The 15,965-nt window shown below is 37.2% G+C and overlaps 1 protein-coding gene across 2 annotated transcripts in view; it reads left to right on the forward strand.

Annotated features, from left to right (window-relative positions):
• IPO11 (importin 11) overlaps positions 1-15,965 on the forward strand; it is a 215,814-nt gene that overhangs the window by 171,077 nt on the left and 28,772 nt on the right. For both annotated transcript variants that reach the window (XR_009007224.1, XM_007176049.2), the window contains one exon: positions 9,786-9,881. Coding sequence is in view for 1 of the 2 variants with exons in the window: in XM_007176049.2 (XP_007176111.2) it covers positions 9,786-9,881 (96 nt within the window). In the remaining variant the exon portion in view is untranslated. The remainder of the gene's footprint in view (positions 1-9,785; positions 9,882-15,965) is intronic.

Below are 15,965 nucleotides of genomic sequence, written 5' to 3' on the forward strand. Positions count from 1 at the left end.
ATCCTTTTATATCCTTGCCCAGTATTTGTCAAGGGAACTAGATTTATTAATACATACACTTTTCCATGACCACAAAGAGAATTAACTGTGTAGAAAGGATGTATGTTTCCATTTAAGTGACAGAAGTATTTCCAGCCTAGGTCCTGGAAAATAGAGAGGGGAAAAACCTGATTTTAGTGTAAATGTCACCACTTTTATAACTTCCGTTGTGGTAGGAATTCTGGAATAAGACCGATAAATCAAGGCTTTTTTCGTTTTCCTTTTTCTTTTAGTAGACTGCTGTTCTTTGCTTAATATTGTTAATATAAGCAGAAAAGTATAATTTACAGAATATTTTATTTGATTGTGGCTTTTAGTGCTTAAAAACTTATTTTCTTAAATTACCTTAACTTCATTGACCCTCTGACTTAGGATTTAATGATGTGAGTGAGTCCAGATATTATTAGGTGCAGTGTACAAGTAGTATAATTGTTGTCTGGTTAGAGCAGAGAAAATGTTAAGGTGACTGAAGTTCTGATTTCTTTCTTTCTTTGGCTTGCTACTATGAATAACTTAAATCATCAATTTTCGATTATAAAACTGTTCAGAAAAAGTAACTGAAAATTTGGTGTTTCTGCATTCCTGTTTTCCTCCAAGGCCCAAGAGAATGAAGATGTGATGTAAATGTGTAAATCCATCACTTACAGAGAAGTTATTTAAGGCACAGCCTCTATGATGGATCAGTTAATCTAAAAACTGGAAGTGCAAAATGCTTACTAGAAAAATACTAATAAGAATTGGATAAGTGGAAAGAAACTAGAGTCCTGTTCACATTTAACCTAGTATTTATTGTTTAGGCTAACCAAATGAATATTCGAATATTACTTTTATTTGTGCCTTTGGGATTAAAAATTTTGCACTATCTTTCTAGGGGCATTTTGTTTTCTGAACACCTGTGGTTGGGTTCATAGTGATACAAAAGGACAGAAATAATTTTAAGCCAGCATGATTTTTTAAGTTGGGTGAAAAACACGAGAAAGATGGATTTTTTTTTTCTTTAGTACATAGTTTTCAAAAGCAAGGAAAAATCACTCTGCATGAAGTTTCTGCAATTCACATATTCTACAGGTACTCTTACTCACCCAGAAAATGTCATACCTTTAGGAAATACTAAGTCAAGATTAAGAGCTGTAGTTTTACTCACATGCATTTAACTGGAAAAGAAAAGTTTACTAAAAACTATGTGGAATTGTTTTAAATGATCAGATGGTCTTTACCCACTGAGTAAAATGTTTAATGCTCTCACCTACTTATTTAATGTTTGTGTCTATATATATATAGTACATCACTTACCACATACTTGAAGAACAAAACAAGCAGATGTTTAAAAAGGCCAGTCTTCTTTCTGTAGCGTAGTTGTAACTCTGGTCTGTGCAAATAAATTAATGTATCAACCAAGTATGTAAAATAAGAAAAGGAGAAGTGTGATAGGTAAAAAGGAAGATTACTAATACTTCTTGCCCTTCAGTTTTACTTTTATTCTCTCCTTTCATCCTTGATGTTAAACTTTCCTTGCATTTTCTAAGATGAATGTTTCAGATGTAGATTCCAACACAGCCACCTTCTGTTCTATTTTCTGCCTAATGTCAGGTGTAGACTAATCAATTGTAATATGTAATCTACAACTTAGTTACCTATACTTGTAATTTAAAAAGGAAATAAGTAAAAATAATATTGTTTAAAAAAAACAAGGGAGGGCAGTTTTTGAGCTTTGGGGATCATAAATTCCTATGATTATTTATTGTGTGTTCACATGATGCATAATGTTACCCTAAGGGACATAAAGAAATAAACGTAACACATGGGCTCTGCTTCATGTTACTTACCATCTTAGGGAGAGCGGGCATGCAGGCATGAAAAATTAAAGGACATAAGAAGAAAGTAATAAAAGAGGTGCCACATGAGTGGCACGCCACATGAGTAGTGCAGAGGTTTTATGCTATTGGAAATTCCAAGGACAGAGTGCTCAGTTACAGTGAGGTAAAGGTGGTCAGGGAAGACTTCGTGAAGAAAATGTGAATTATACATTGAATAGAAAAAAGGAGGGAGAACACTGTGAGGAGCAGGAAGGGAGTAAGCAGTTATTGGAGTCAGGAACGTCTGTATTCAGGAGGTGATGACTTAATGCCTGAAAGCAGTGAAAGGAAGAATAGTTCAACACCACTTTGGAAAGGTGGTTTTCTCAGAGCTTGCTGAGGCTCTCGATAGCCCTTGAAAGTTCTTAAATTAAGGAGAAAGAATAGAAGGCACCCATTTGCCTCCTTGAAGCCCTCAATAATAAGGAAATGAATAGAATCAGTTGGGTCCCATTTACCATTGTGAAATGAAAATAAGGTTATATCAAGTTTGGGATTCCTTTAGGAGAAGCATCTATCCTAATGTAATAAATAAAGGATAAGTTAACTTGAAAATTCTAAGATCTCAAGTGGTGGTAGAATGATCCAGTCTCTAGAGGCCAGTGATGAGGATTAGAGAATAGTAATTTGCCAGTGCTTCATGAGCACCATCCAGACGACAGGATGCTCTGACTTAAGCCAGTAAAATCCTGGGTCGGCCAAAAGGTTCGTTCAGTTTTTTCCGTAAGATAGCACTTAGTTGTCTTTAACTTCATTTGAAACAATTTTGTTAAATTGTATTCTGACAGCTGTCATATCAGCGTGCATTAAAAAAAAAAATCAAAATTGGTGAATTTTTGTAGCCATTTTAATATTGAAGATGGAAGAAAAACAACATTTTTGGCATATTATGCTGTATTATTTCAAGAAAGGTAAAAACTCAGCTGAAACGAAAAAGATTTGTGCAGTGTATAGAGAAGGTGCTGTGACTGACTGAATGTGTCGAAAGTGTTTTGCAAAGTTTCGTGCTGGAGATTTCTCGCTGGACGATGCTCCATGGTCGGGTAGACCAGTTGAAGTTTATAGCGATCAAATCAAGACATTAATTGAGAACAATCAACATTATACCACACAGGAGATGGCCGACATACTCAAAATATCCAAATCAAGCACTGAAAATCATTTGTACCAGCTTGGTTATATGAATCGCTTTGATGTTTGGGTTCCAAGCAAAAAAAACCTTTTTGACCGTATTTCCACATGCGATTCTCTACTTAAACGTAATGAAAAAGTTCCGTCTTTAAAACAAATTGTGGCAGGTGATGAAAAGTGGATACTGTACAATAACGTGGAATGGAAGAGATGGTGGGGCAAGTGAAATGAACCACCACCAACCACACCAAAGGCTAGTCTTCATCCAAAGAAGGTGATGTTGTGTATATGGTGGGATTGGGAGTCCTCTAATTTGGGCTCCTTCCGGAAAACCAAAAACAATTCCAACAAGTACTGCTCCTAATTAGACCAACTGAAAGCAGCAGTCGACGAAAAGCGTCCAGAATTAGTCAACAGAAAACGCATAATCTTCCATCAGGATGACGCGAGACTGCGTGTTTCTTTGATGACCAGGCAAAAACTGTTACAGCTTGGCTGGGAAGTTCTGATTCATCCATCTTATTCACCAGACATCGCACTTTCAGATTTCCATTTATTTCGGTCTTTACAAAATCCTCTTAATGGAAAAAATTTCAATTCCCTGAAAGACTGTAAAAGGCACCTGGAACAGTTCTTTGCTCAAAATGATAAAAAGTTTTGGGAAGATGGAATTATGAAGTTGCCTGAAAACTGGCAGAAGGTAGTGGAACAAAGTATAATACCTAGTTCCTGGCTTGTTGTATTTAAAGAAATAATGTATATAAGATTATGAAAGTACAATGACTTTTCTCCTTCCCTTTGTTCCTCCAAACCTATTGCTATTTCATTCCTGGTTTCCAGCTCTCTTTTGATTGTTTCCATTTTAGATGTCTAATTACATTTTAAAGCATGTAATTCAGAAAGATTGTATATTACAAAAAAGATTTATTCTTAATTTATAAAGTACAGAGTTGAGAGTATTGTGTGGATAAAAAGGGAAACAAATGCTTAATATTCAAAAATAATTGTAAAGAATACTGTCTATAAAAATTTTATTTTAAAGGCTTCTTCTTAAATGTAACATTTACACATTTTTTTAATACTTAAAATAGGAGGAAAAGAATTTATGACTTCTTAATGCTTGTTTTCTTTAAACATCTGTTCTGTATGCCAGGAAGGTACAAGCCTCTTTTAGCTTTTTGTTACCTGTATTATTTTGGGGTACTTTTCCCAAACTGCTTAATGAGTGGTAATTGAGTTGCATCCTTCTGAGTGCTTTTTGAAATTGAATACTCTGAAGATAATTTTTGCTTAACTTCTCCTTTTATTGATCCCAAAATGTGGCGTAGAATCTCCTTTTCCACTCTTTTTCTTCAGTCCGTCTCCTTTTCTAGAGTCAACTCTTTTCATTCAAAGCCAGATTACATACCTTTCTACTCTGTGCCATAGTCATTTTCCCCTTTTCTGAACTTGAAGTCCAAGCCTCACCCCCTCTGGCACTTAATAAGTACTCCAGGGTAAGCATGGTTTCCCCCCATCTACTGGAATTAATCCCCCCTTCCCCCACGCCCCGCTTTCCCCCAGGCTAGATCTCTGCCTCTTGTGTACTTTCTGTGCAGCATGGGTGACATTTCGGTGAAAAATATGACTGACTGAGGTTGCCTCACCTCCCTTCTTCACCCCTACAAGACAGTCATCTGTCTAAGTCTCTCACTTGGTAGAGCTAGAAATTCAGCTGGAGGCAGGGGAGGGAAGAAGGAGTGTGAATCACAGTGATCACATGACTGACTTCTCCTCCAAGCCTGAACAAGCATGGGCCAGGACAATAGTCTTTCTTCCTGACTAGCATGTGCAGGTAGAGCAGAGGTTGGACCTATATCTTCTGGCCTGTGTCCAGTCTGCTTCTGTGAATATCCTTATCTCTATTTTAGTTTGATTTTAACACTTCTTTTTGTCAGTCATTCACTAATACTATCTTTTGGCTTTCTGTAAACCTCAGGTTCCTGAACCTATTAGATTTCTCTCAGAACTTTTCAAGCTTCATTCTGGTTCTGGCAGTGTCGTCTAAATAATCCGATCATTTATGAGAAAGGGGTGAAGTTACTGCCTTTGGGAAGGATTGTGCAGTCAAAAGTTTACCTTATCCATGCTGCAGTTTATCACAATCTGTTCTGAGCCTTCAAGGCTCATTCTGTAAATGTTCATCTCTGAATTGAGGCCCAGTGCTGTAGAACTGTATCATTTTCTAATTATGGCAAAGATATAACTTCTTACCATCTCCTCAGAAACATGTGTGACCATGCTGGTAGCCCCAGCATTGATCAATATGATAATTTGAAGTAAAACCTGTAAACAGATGAGCTGGTTGTCAAATTACACCATTTTAAAATCTCTCTCTCCCCTACACTCCCTTATAATTAACATTCACACACATAGTAGAACATGGTCACACGTGGATTGTCAAATACCTGTTAGGAAAATTCATAATCGTTCTTTTGAGAAAATACACAGTACTCAGAAATTCCATTGATTTCTTGGGAAATTTCTAGCCCTAGAAGGTGTGGGGTTGATCTTGGAGGTGATCTGAGCAGAGAAGGCAGCTGCCTGAGTGGATTGTCCCTAAATAATATTGACATAAAGGCCTGGTAAAGAGCCTTGGAAGCTATAGAATACAGGGCTTTTGTCTTTTTCAACTAATTGAGATCAGTTGTTGATAGCTATCCAGAATGCTGCTCTGTTAAAAAGGAATGTCAGGCCCTGCCTGCCTTAGCTTGCTATGATGGATTAGGGGCGAATTACTCTGCAGTGGGAAGGGAAAATGGCTGTATTCCCCGCCATGCATCTGCCATCCCCGAGTCCAATCTTCACTTTACAGACAAGAAGACCAACACTTAGAGAAATGAGAGAGTGGCTGAACTTTTAGTGCACAATCTTGGTTTCCAATGCTTTTTAAAAATCATTTTCTTTAATATGACTTTTAAAAATATGACATAATAGGTAATTTACAGTGTTTCAGGTATACAGCGAAGTGATTCAGTTTTTTATATATATATATATACACACACACACACACACACACACACATATACACACATATATATATTCTTTTTCAGATTCTTTTCCGTTATAGGTTATTACAGGATATTGAATATAGTTCCCTGTTCTGTACAGTAGGTCCTTGTTGTTTATCTATTTTATATATAGTCGTGTGTATCTGTTAATCCCAAATCCCTAATTTATCCTTACCCGCCTTTCCCCTTTGGTACCCATAAGTTTGTTTTCTATGTCTGTGAGTCTATTTCTGGATTTTTTTTTTTAATTTTTAAAAAATTTTATTTATGTATTTTTTATTTTTGGCTGCATTGGGTCTTTGTTGCTGCACGTGGGCTTTCGCTAGTTGTGGCGAGCGGGGGCTACTCCTCGTTGCGGTGCATGGGCTTCTCATTGTGGTGGCTTCTCTTTGTTGCAGAGCACGGGCCCTAGGCACACAGGCTTCAGTAGTTGTGGCATGCAGGCTCAGTAGTTGTGGCTCACTGGCTCTAGAGCGTAGGCTCAGTAGTTGTGGAGCACAGGCTTGGTTGCTCCGTGGCATGTGGGATCTTCCCAGACCAGGGCTCGAACCCATGTCTCCTGCATTGGCAGGCGGATTCTTAACCACTGCACCATCAGGGAATTCCCTCTATTTCTGCTTTGTAAATAAGTTCCTTTGTATCATTTTTTTAGATTCCACATATTAAGTGATATCATGTAATATTTGTCTTTCTCTGTTTTTTTTTTTAAACATTTTCCTTTTTTTTAAAGGAATTCCTTTATTTTTTTATTATTTATTTATTTATTTATTTATTTTTGGCTGTGTTGGGTCTTCGTTTCTGTGCAAGGGCTTTCTCTAGTTGCGGCGAGTGGAGGCCACCCTTCATCGCGGTGCGCGGGCCTCTCACTATCGCGGCCTCTCTTGTTGCGGAGCACAAGCTCCAGACGCGCAGGCTCAGTCATTGTGGCTCACGGGCCTGGTTGCTCTGCGGCATGTGGGATCTTCCCAGACCAGGGCTTGAACCCGTGTCCCCTGCATCGGCAGGCAGACTCTCAACCACTGCGCCACCAGGGGAGCCCCTGTCTTTCTCTGTTTACCCTACTTCACATAGTATGACAGTCTCCAGGTCCATCCATGTTGCTGCAAATAGCATTATTTCATTCTTTTTTATGGCTAAGTAATATTCCATTGCATATATATGTACCACATCTTCTTTATCCATTCAACTGCAGATGAAACGTTTAGGTTGTTTCTGTGTCTTGGCTATTGTGAATAGTGTTGCTGTGAACATTAGGGTGCAAATATTTTTTTGGATTAGAGTTTTCATCTTTTCTGGATATATGCCCAGGAGTGGGATTGCTGGGTCATATGGTAGCTCTGTTTTTAGTTTTTTAAGGAACCTCCATACTGCTCTGCATAGTGGTTGCACCAACTTACATTCCCACCAACAGTGTAGGAGGGTTCCCTTTTCTCCACACCCTCTCCAGCATTTATTGTTTGTAGCTTTTTTGTTTTTTGTTTTTTTTCACTGCACATTTTTTAATTTTTTTTTAAAATTTATTTATTTTTGGCTGTGTTGGGTCTTCGTTTCTGTGCAGGGGCTTTCTCTAGTTGTGGCAAGCAGGGGCCACTCTTCATTGCGGTGCACGGGCCTCTCACTGTCGCGGCCTCTCTTGTTGCGGAGCACAGGCTCCAGACGCGCAGGCTCAGCAGTTGTGGCTCACGGGCCTAGTTGCTCCGTGGCATGTGGGATCTTCCCAGACCAGAGCTCGAACCCGCGTCCCCTGCATTGGCAGGCAGATTCTCAACCACTGCGCCACCAGGGAAGCCCCTGTTTGTAGCTTTTTTGATGATGGCCATTCTGACTGATGTGAGGTGATACCTCATTGTAGTTTTGATTTGTATTTCTCTAATAATTACGATGTCGAGCAGCTTTTGATGTGCCTGTTGGCTCCAATACGTTTTTCTAAGGTGTTCCTCGCTGAACCAAATAAGGCAGACTGTATGTGTGTTTCTTTCTTGAGAGATTTTTAAAATTCTTATGCGAAGGATATATAGCGATATCAAAAATATATACTCTTGCAATAGGTTGTTACATACACATTAAAATGTAACAGAATGATAACAACTATTGGTTATTTTGCCCATCTGGCGATTTAGTTCTCTAAAACCTGATCACACTTGAAAGTACAGACAAAAGGTTTTGACTTTACAAAGGTGGGAACATGACCCAAACTGTGTTGACTTTGGGAACTACTTTACTGAACATTTTAAAACTTAATTATGCATGTTAATGCAGTATGAGAAACACAGTATGTCCCTTGCAGGAATGATACTATTAGTTCCCTGGAGATGAGTTATAATTTATTCAGTTATTTTTAGCATAATTTTGTGTGCCAGTAAATGGTTATATACTTCTACTTTTTAAAAGTTAGGCTTATTAAGGTATAGGTCACATACAGTAAAACCTCTTTTAAGCATACAGTTCTGGCAAATGTACACTGTATAACACTTCCACACTCAAGATACAGAACATAACCATCACCCCCAAAAGTTCCCTTGTGTCCCTTTGCCTGGCAACCACTGATTAAATAGTTTTGCCTTTCCAGAAAGTCACATAAATGGAGTCATACAATATATAGCCTTTCGAATCCTTTATTTTTCTCAGTGTAATGTTTTTGGGATTTATTCAAGTTGTTTCATGTATCTGTAGTTTGTTCCTTTTTATTGCTGATTATTCCATTGGATAAATGTCCCACAGTTTATCCTTTTGTTAGTTGGTAGACATTAGGATCTTTGCAGTTTTGGATTATGAGTAAAACTACCGTAAATATTTACATACAGATCTGAGAATACTTGTTTTGGTCTTGGGTAAATACCCAGGAATGGGATTGCTTAGTTGTGTGGAGTGTTAACTTTATAAAAACTGCCAATGTGTTTTCCAAAATGAATGTGTCATTTTTTATTCTTACTGGCAATGTATGAGAGGTCCTGTTGTTTTTCACCCTTGCCAGCACTTGGTATTATCAGTCTTCTTAATTTTACTTTTTATTAAAATCTCATTACAGGGAATTCCCTGGTAGTCCAGTGGTTAGGACTTGGCACTTTCACTGCAAGGGCCCGGGTTCAATCCCTTGTCGGGGAACCAAGATCCCGAGCAAGCCGAATGGTGCGGCCAAAAAAAAAAAAAAATTTCGTTACAGTTTTAATTTGCATTTCTCTGATGATGAATGGTATTGAGCATTTTTTCAAGTGCTCATATGCCATCTGTATTATCTTCTTTGGTGAGGTATCTGTTCAAATTTTTGTCCATTTTTAAATTGTGTTGTCATCTGAGTTTTCAGCGCCAAGTTCTTCATCAGATTTATGTTTTACAGATATTTTTTCCCAGTCTATTGCTTGTCTTTTTCCTCAGGAGTAGAGACTTGATATTCAAAATTTTGTACCTTTATTCTTTTAGTTATGACATTAACACAAGACTATTATAATAAATTAAAGAATATTAAAGCATCTCTTTCCCATCTGATCTACCCACCTAAGTATTTAAGCATACTGGTAATCTAGTGAAAGAAAATTTTAATGTAATATGCAAAGTACAATTTCTGCTTTAAGAAATACATTTTGAAAGTTTCTTTTGTACTTTCAGACTAAAATTTCTCTTCATGTTCAAGAGGATAATTAAGAGGAAAAAATAGAATCACCTGTTGAAATACTCCATTTTAACCTGTTTTGCTCTCCTTTTATTCTAGTGTTATCCAAGATAAATTCTGTGGGATTATAAACATCTCAGTGGAGGGCCTACATGATGTTATGACAGAAGATCCTGAAACGGGAACTTATAAAGAGTAGGTGGATCATTTAATTAATTGCACTTTGACTTGGGGAGTAATTAATTATATCCTGCATTATTTTTGTTTACTATAACCATATAAGCATGGTATGGCAACTTTTAAATTTTGTCTTTATAAAAGAAAAATATTTTTGTTACTTTGCTTATAATATTGTTTGATCTTGAGATAAGCTTAGTTTTGTTATAGTGAAATTCTCAATTGGACTTCTTTGGTCTAATCATCATTTTATGATTTGACATTAGGTTTTTAAAAAAATTCCAAGTGTATTTTAACATATAAATTTCTCTTTTAAGATATCTTGAATAGTATGTTCTTTTTTTCCACTAACAATGTTCCCCTGCCCTTCAGGCGAGTTATGGAGAAAGGGGAATGGATTAGCATCCTATATTTGTATTTGACTGGTTGAAGCATCACTGGCACCTTTAAGATATTAGAGGGTCATATGGTACTTGACTACTTCCAAAAGAGAGTAGTTAAAATTACAGTTGATTATTGAACAACGTGGGGGTTAGGGACGCCAACCCTCTGCACAGTTGAAACTCCACGTATAACTTTATAGTTGATCCTCTCTGTATCTGCGATTCCACATTTATGGATTCAACCCACCACAGATTGTGTAGTACTGTAATATGTGTAGCACTGTAATACGAATTTATTGAAAAAATCTACACATGTTCAAATCCGTGTTGTTCAAGGGTCAACTGTGTATTCTTCGGGAGATTAGTTAAAATTATGTTATCAGGAATGCTGATAATCTCACATTTATATAACTATTAATGTGAAAAAATTTTTTATCATTATATCCTGTTATTTATAATAGTAGAATTATCATATCTTTCTTAATATTGCTATTAATTTAAGGCATGTTTCATATAATGATAAGCAAGGCTTCATGAGATTCCATACTGCTTGACTTCTCCTCAGTAATGTACTTAGCCCATTTTCCTTGCTTTTTATAAAACCATCTATAGCAAATGGGAAAGATTGCCATTCGAATCATACTTTGTTGAAAAATATGGAAAGTAGATATATGTAGTTGAATCTTACTAAACATGTATAAACAAAATGTTTCTGGTGTGTAACTTAGCTTTCAGGAACATAGGAGTTCAGATGACGTGGAAACCTCAAACTTTTGTGATTACAAACCCAAAATAACAAACCATTTTATGTGTGTAGGCAATTTTTAAAAAGTTAATGTAGGGATTATGGCACATGACTATAAATATTGTGTTTACATACATAATATGCGACAAAGTTTACAACTATTTGTGAAATATTTAGGTTATATTCAAATGTTCCCTGTCTTCTTTGGAGTATATAATTTGGTTAGGGGGAGGGTGTGTCTAACAATAGCACCATGAAAACACTAGTAATGTGTAAAGACAACGATATATGTTTTGAACAAAGCACACAAAACAGTAGAATTCCAGATTGTGCTTTAATAGAATGTCAGAGAAAGAAAAGGCATAGTGTGTTAACTGGAAGCGATGAGAGTCAGGAAGTTGTGAGAAATAAAGTTTAGAAATTATCTAGTGTAGTTTCATTATTTAAAAGATAGGTTACAGAAGCTCAGAAAAGTGCAGTGACACAGCAAATTAGTGGAAGAGTCAGGACTAGAACCAAGGTCTTTTGACTCAATATGCCACACTCAGCCATGAGGGAAGTTTTGGTTTGTAAAAGGAAAATGTTGGATGTAAGCACAACAGACTGACTGGGAGACCATTAGATCTAGGTCTCCCAGATCTAGGAGGTGCATATATCTGTTTGAATTAATGTTTTTCTTCAGATAAATACCCAAAAGTGGAATTGCTGATTTATGTAGTAGTCCTGTTTTTGATTTTTGGAGGAGCCTCCATACTATTTTCCACAGTGGCTGCAGCAGTTTAGATTTCTACCAGTAATGCACAAGGGTTCCCTTTTCTCCACAATCCTTGCCAACATTTGTTATTTCTTGTCTTTTTGAGGCTAGCCATTCTAACAGGTGTGAGGTGATATCTCATTGTGTTTTTGATTTTCATCTCCCTAATGATTGGTGATGTTGAGATCTTTCATATGTCTGTTGGCTGTCTGTATGTCTTATTTGGAAAAATGTCTGTGCAGATTCTCTGCCTGTTTTTTAATCAGATTGTTTGATTTTTTGGGTATTGAATTGAATTAGTTTTTTATATATTTTGGATATTAACCCCTTATCAAATACATGATTTACAAATATTTTCTCTCATCCAGTAAGTTGCCTTTTCATTTTTTTGATGATTTCCTTTTGGTTTGATGTAGTCCCACTTGTTTGTTTTTGTTGCCTTTGCTTTTGGAGCAGATCCAAAAAATCATCACCAAGATCAATGTCAAGGAGCTAACCACTTATGTTTTCTTCTAGGAGTTTTATTGTTTCAGGTCTTATGTTCAAGTCTTTGATTCATTTTGAGTTAATTTTTGTGTATGGTGTGTGGTCTAGTTTCATCTTTTTGCGTGAGTTTCTTTATATGTTTGTATTTTAGTTAGTAGAGTTCTTATTTTATTAAACCAGGAAAATATATTAATGACACCTGTAATTTGCCTTCTGCTTGTCTTTGGTTAGAGTGGCTTCCCTTTTTTTCCTTAAATTATACATTGTTTTCAGGCACAAAGGGAGATGAGATTGACAACCTATTGCCAAAATTTGGGAAGTAATAAGGAAGAAAGGATTTAGCCAGCATTTCAGGAAGCTTAGAGCCGCTAAAATTTATTTGAAAAAGACTCATAAATTGTGTTTTTTATAGTTAGAGAGTATAAAACATACCAGCCATCAAGGATATAGCTTTTTTTTTAAAACAAAAATAAAATTTAGGCTTTTATAAGCATTTTTCTCCCTTCACTTGATACATTAACCCACCAGATAGCTCTTCAGAATGGAATAGAGGATATCAGAAGCAGCCTTGGTTCCTTGACTCTAAATTATCCCCTGTATATTATCCTAACTTATGTTGGTCTCAGTGATCTCCTTGGCGTCTCTCTCCCATTTTACCCTTCTGATCCATTCTGCTCCATTTCTTAAAATTAAAAGCCCAGTTTCTCATAAAGTTGATGGGGCGGTATTCTTTGCTGATCCTCAGTTTACATTATTAGCCTTGTCTCTTCCTCCCTAGATTCTTCCTTCTTCCCCAAATGTGCCATTTCCTTTTATACACATGGCTTGACTCAACATTTCTTCTCTTGGCATGTCACACCCTTAGCTTTGCCCTTCTTCGCAAATACCTACCTCTAAGATTCCTTTCCATATTCTCAGGAAGAATTCATCGCATCCTTCTCTGTTCCTTTGTGGCACTTTGTCTATACCGCTAATATACAACCTTTAGTTAGTTGCTTGTTTTCAGTCTAGTGGTCATAGAAGGATTTGAGGCAGTGAATAAGAAAAGCTCATGCTCATTATGACTGAAAACTATTAACACAGGATTGAAGGAATTTAAACAAAGTTGAATGGCGAAACATGTGGCATCTAGATGTAAAACAGCCCTGATCTTGCTAACTATCAGGGCAAAGAGAAACATTAGGAATTACCTAGTTCCTATTTTCATGAAGAGGGAAGTAGGTGTATCAAGAGAGGGAGACTGTTTCTTGGCCTGAGCCCAGAAATGAATTTTTGATAAGATATTTATATAAAGGACTAAATGGATTTTCAGCTGCAAGTAAGAGAAACCCTGAGTCAGCTGTCTTTAACAATAAAAAATTTGTTATCCCTTACAACAAAACAACTGCAGGTAAGAGGCTCTAGGATTAGCTACTTGTGACCTCACAATATCTTTAAAGACCAGGTTCTTTCTACTCCATCCCCTCAACACATTAACTTCATATGCAGGCTACTTTCTCTAATCGTCAGAAAGGACTTCTAGGCATTGCAGTTCATGACAATGCCAGTGCCAGCAAGTAATCTTCTTTTTCCTTATGTCTTTTTAACATCATAGGACACTTTTCTAGAAGTCATTTCATCAGACTTCCCTTCATGTCTAATTGGCTAGAATTTCTTAAACATGCTCCTGTTGAAAGCAGTCATTAACTAAGGGAATAGGATTGCCATGATTGCTTACTGAGCCACTGGCACCTGGGGCTCAGATCAGCTTTTTCTGAAGCATATGGTGACATGCAAGAGGAGGATAACCGACAAGTTCAGGGCTCTGTTAGGAAGGAGGGCGATTATGTAGGCAACCTAAGTGTCCACTGCAGAGACCAATGGAATAATGTCAGTTCTAGTTTTATTAAAACCTTAAGAAGTGGGTTTGTATAGATTAAATGAAAGGTGTACCTTTAAACCAGAAATAATTTAAAAGATTTCATGTTGCATGCTAACGCTGTTGGTTGTGTTTGGCTGGTTGGAGTTTCTTGTTGGGAAAGATTCCGAGTTAGCAGACGAGAGCGCCTGGATGTATTCAGTGGACGAGAGTAGGATGTGAGGGTGGCTGCCTGTGCTCACATGTTAATTGTCCCTATTTTAAACTGTTGTTGTTATTATTTTATTACTATTACTACATTCACAGCGCACACATTTTAGCTTACTAGAATTCTGTTAATTCTCACCATGCTTTTTATGTAAAACATGATTCCCTATCTTTAATCTTTGTCAACAAAATGAGATTTGACATCTATTTATGTATGTATGTATTTATTTATTTATGGCTTTTGTTGGGTCTTAGTTGCGGCACGTGGGCGCTTTATTGCGGCACGTGGGCTCCTCTCTCGTTGTGGTGCCTGGGCTCCAGAGCACGCAGCTCAGTAGTTGTGGTGCACGGGCACTAGGGCTTAGTTGCCCCGTGGCAGGTTGGATCTTAGTTCCCCGACCAGGGATCGAACCCGCGTCCCCTGCCTTGGAAGGCAGGTTCTTAACCATTGGACCACCAGGGAAGTCCCCAAGATTTGACTTTTAATTGGAGATTCTCTTGCAGGAGAGAATTTCAGCTTTGGGCTTTTCAATTCAATTTTTTTGTTGTTTTTTTCCACTTTCTACCTTTCAGAGACCCAAATGAATGCAATTTGCAGAATTGCAAAGTAAAAATATCCTGCTCTCTGGGGAAAAAGTGTGTATATTTATATCCAGAATATACTTTATTATTATTAGTGTGATAAATCTTTTAACTTAGGGAAGGGAGAACAGAGAGTTTTTTACTATACAAGTAAGTTGACAGATTTTGGAATGTAGTGAAGGGATTTGATGCAGTACAAAGCATACTTCCATGGAGATCCAGATCTATTGCAGTTAAAATTCAAGTCTGCAGCAGACTTAAAATAGCTTAAGTGAAGGAACTCCATCTTATTATTCAGTTCTAAAATACAAACTGGGATCTAGACTTTTTGTAAACATTTTAGTTTATTAAATACCTTTTGGGTTGAGATAATAATGTCATAATTTTCCAACTTTGTGCCAGAGTTCCTTGGCCCAACTAGTTGTGCTATATCATTTTATAGTTGACCTTGAACAACTCGGGGATTGGGGCACCCACCCTCTTTGAATTTGAAAACCCAAGTATACCTTATAGTTGGTCATCATACCCACAGTTCCTCTGGTTCCACGTCCTTGGACTCAACCAACGAGGGATCGTGTAGTACTGTAGTATTTACTATTGAAAAAAATCTGCGTATAACTGGACCCCTGCAGTTCAAACCCATGTTGTTGAAGAGTCAACTGTATATCATGGTGGACGAAAGCACTGCAGTTCCAAGAGGTTAAAGCCATGAAGTGAGTTAGAGATTGAGCTCTTGCTGTTTTTCAGGGCTTCTGATTTCCAGTTTAAGGTTCTTACTGTTTGATCCCACCAGGTGTACTGACTCATCAGAGACAGTTGTTCCAGAAATTATTTTTTTAATGGTGGGGGATTAAGGATAAAAGGAGATTCATGTCCCCTGGAACAGTGAGCCTGATCAGGTTTCTGGTGTCAGTGCTTGTCTTAAACCCTGAATCAAAAGTTATTTACACGGCTGAGTCAGGAAGTGTCCTTCTCCTGTACTTGCCACAAAACATAAGAGAAGCGAAGCTTTCTTTGCCACAGTTTATTGGTTAAGAACCTATGACTCTGATAAATTACTGAATTCTATTCTAAATTAGGAACAGTG

Source organism: Balaenoptera acutorostrata, chromosome 2 (assembly GCF_949987535.1).
Source record: "Balaenoptera acutorostrata chromosome 2, mBalAcu1.1, whole genome shotgun sequence".
Classification (NCBI taxonomy): domain Eukaryota; kingdom Metazoa; phylum Chordata; class Mammalia; order Artiodactyla; family Balaenopteridae; genus Balaenoptera; species Balaenoptera acutorostrata.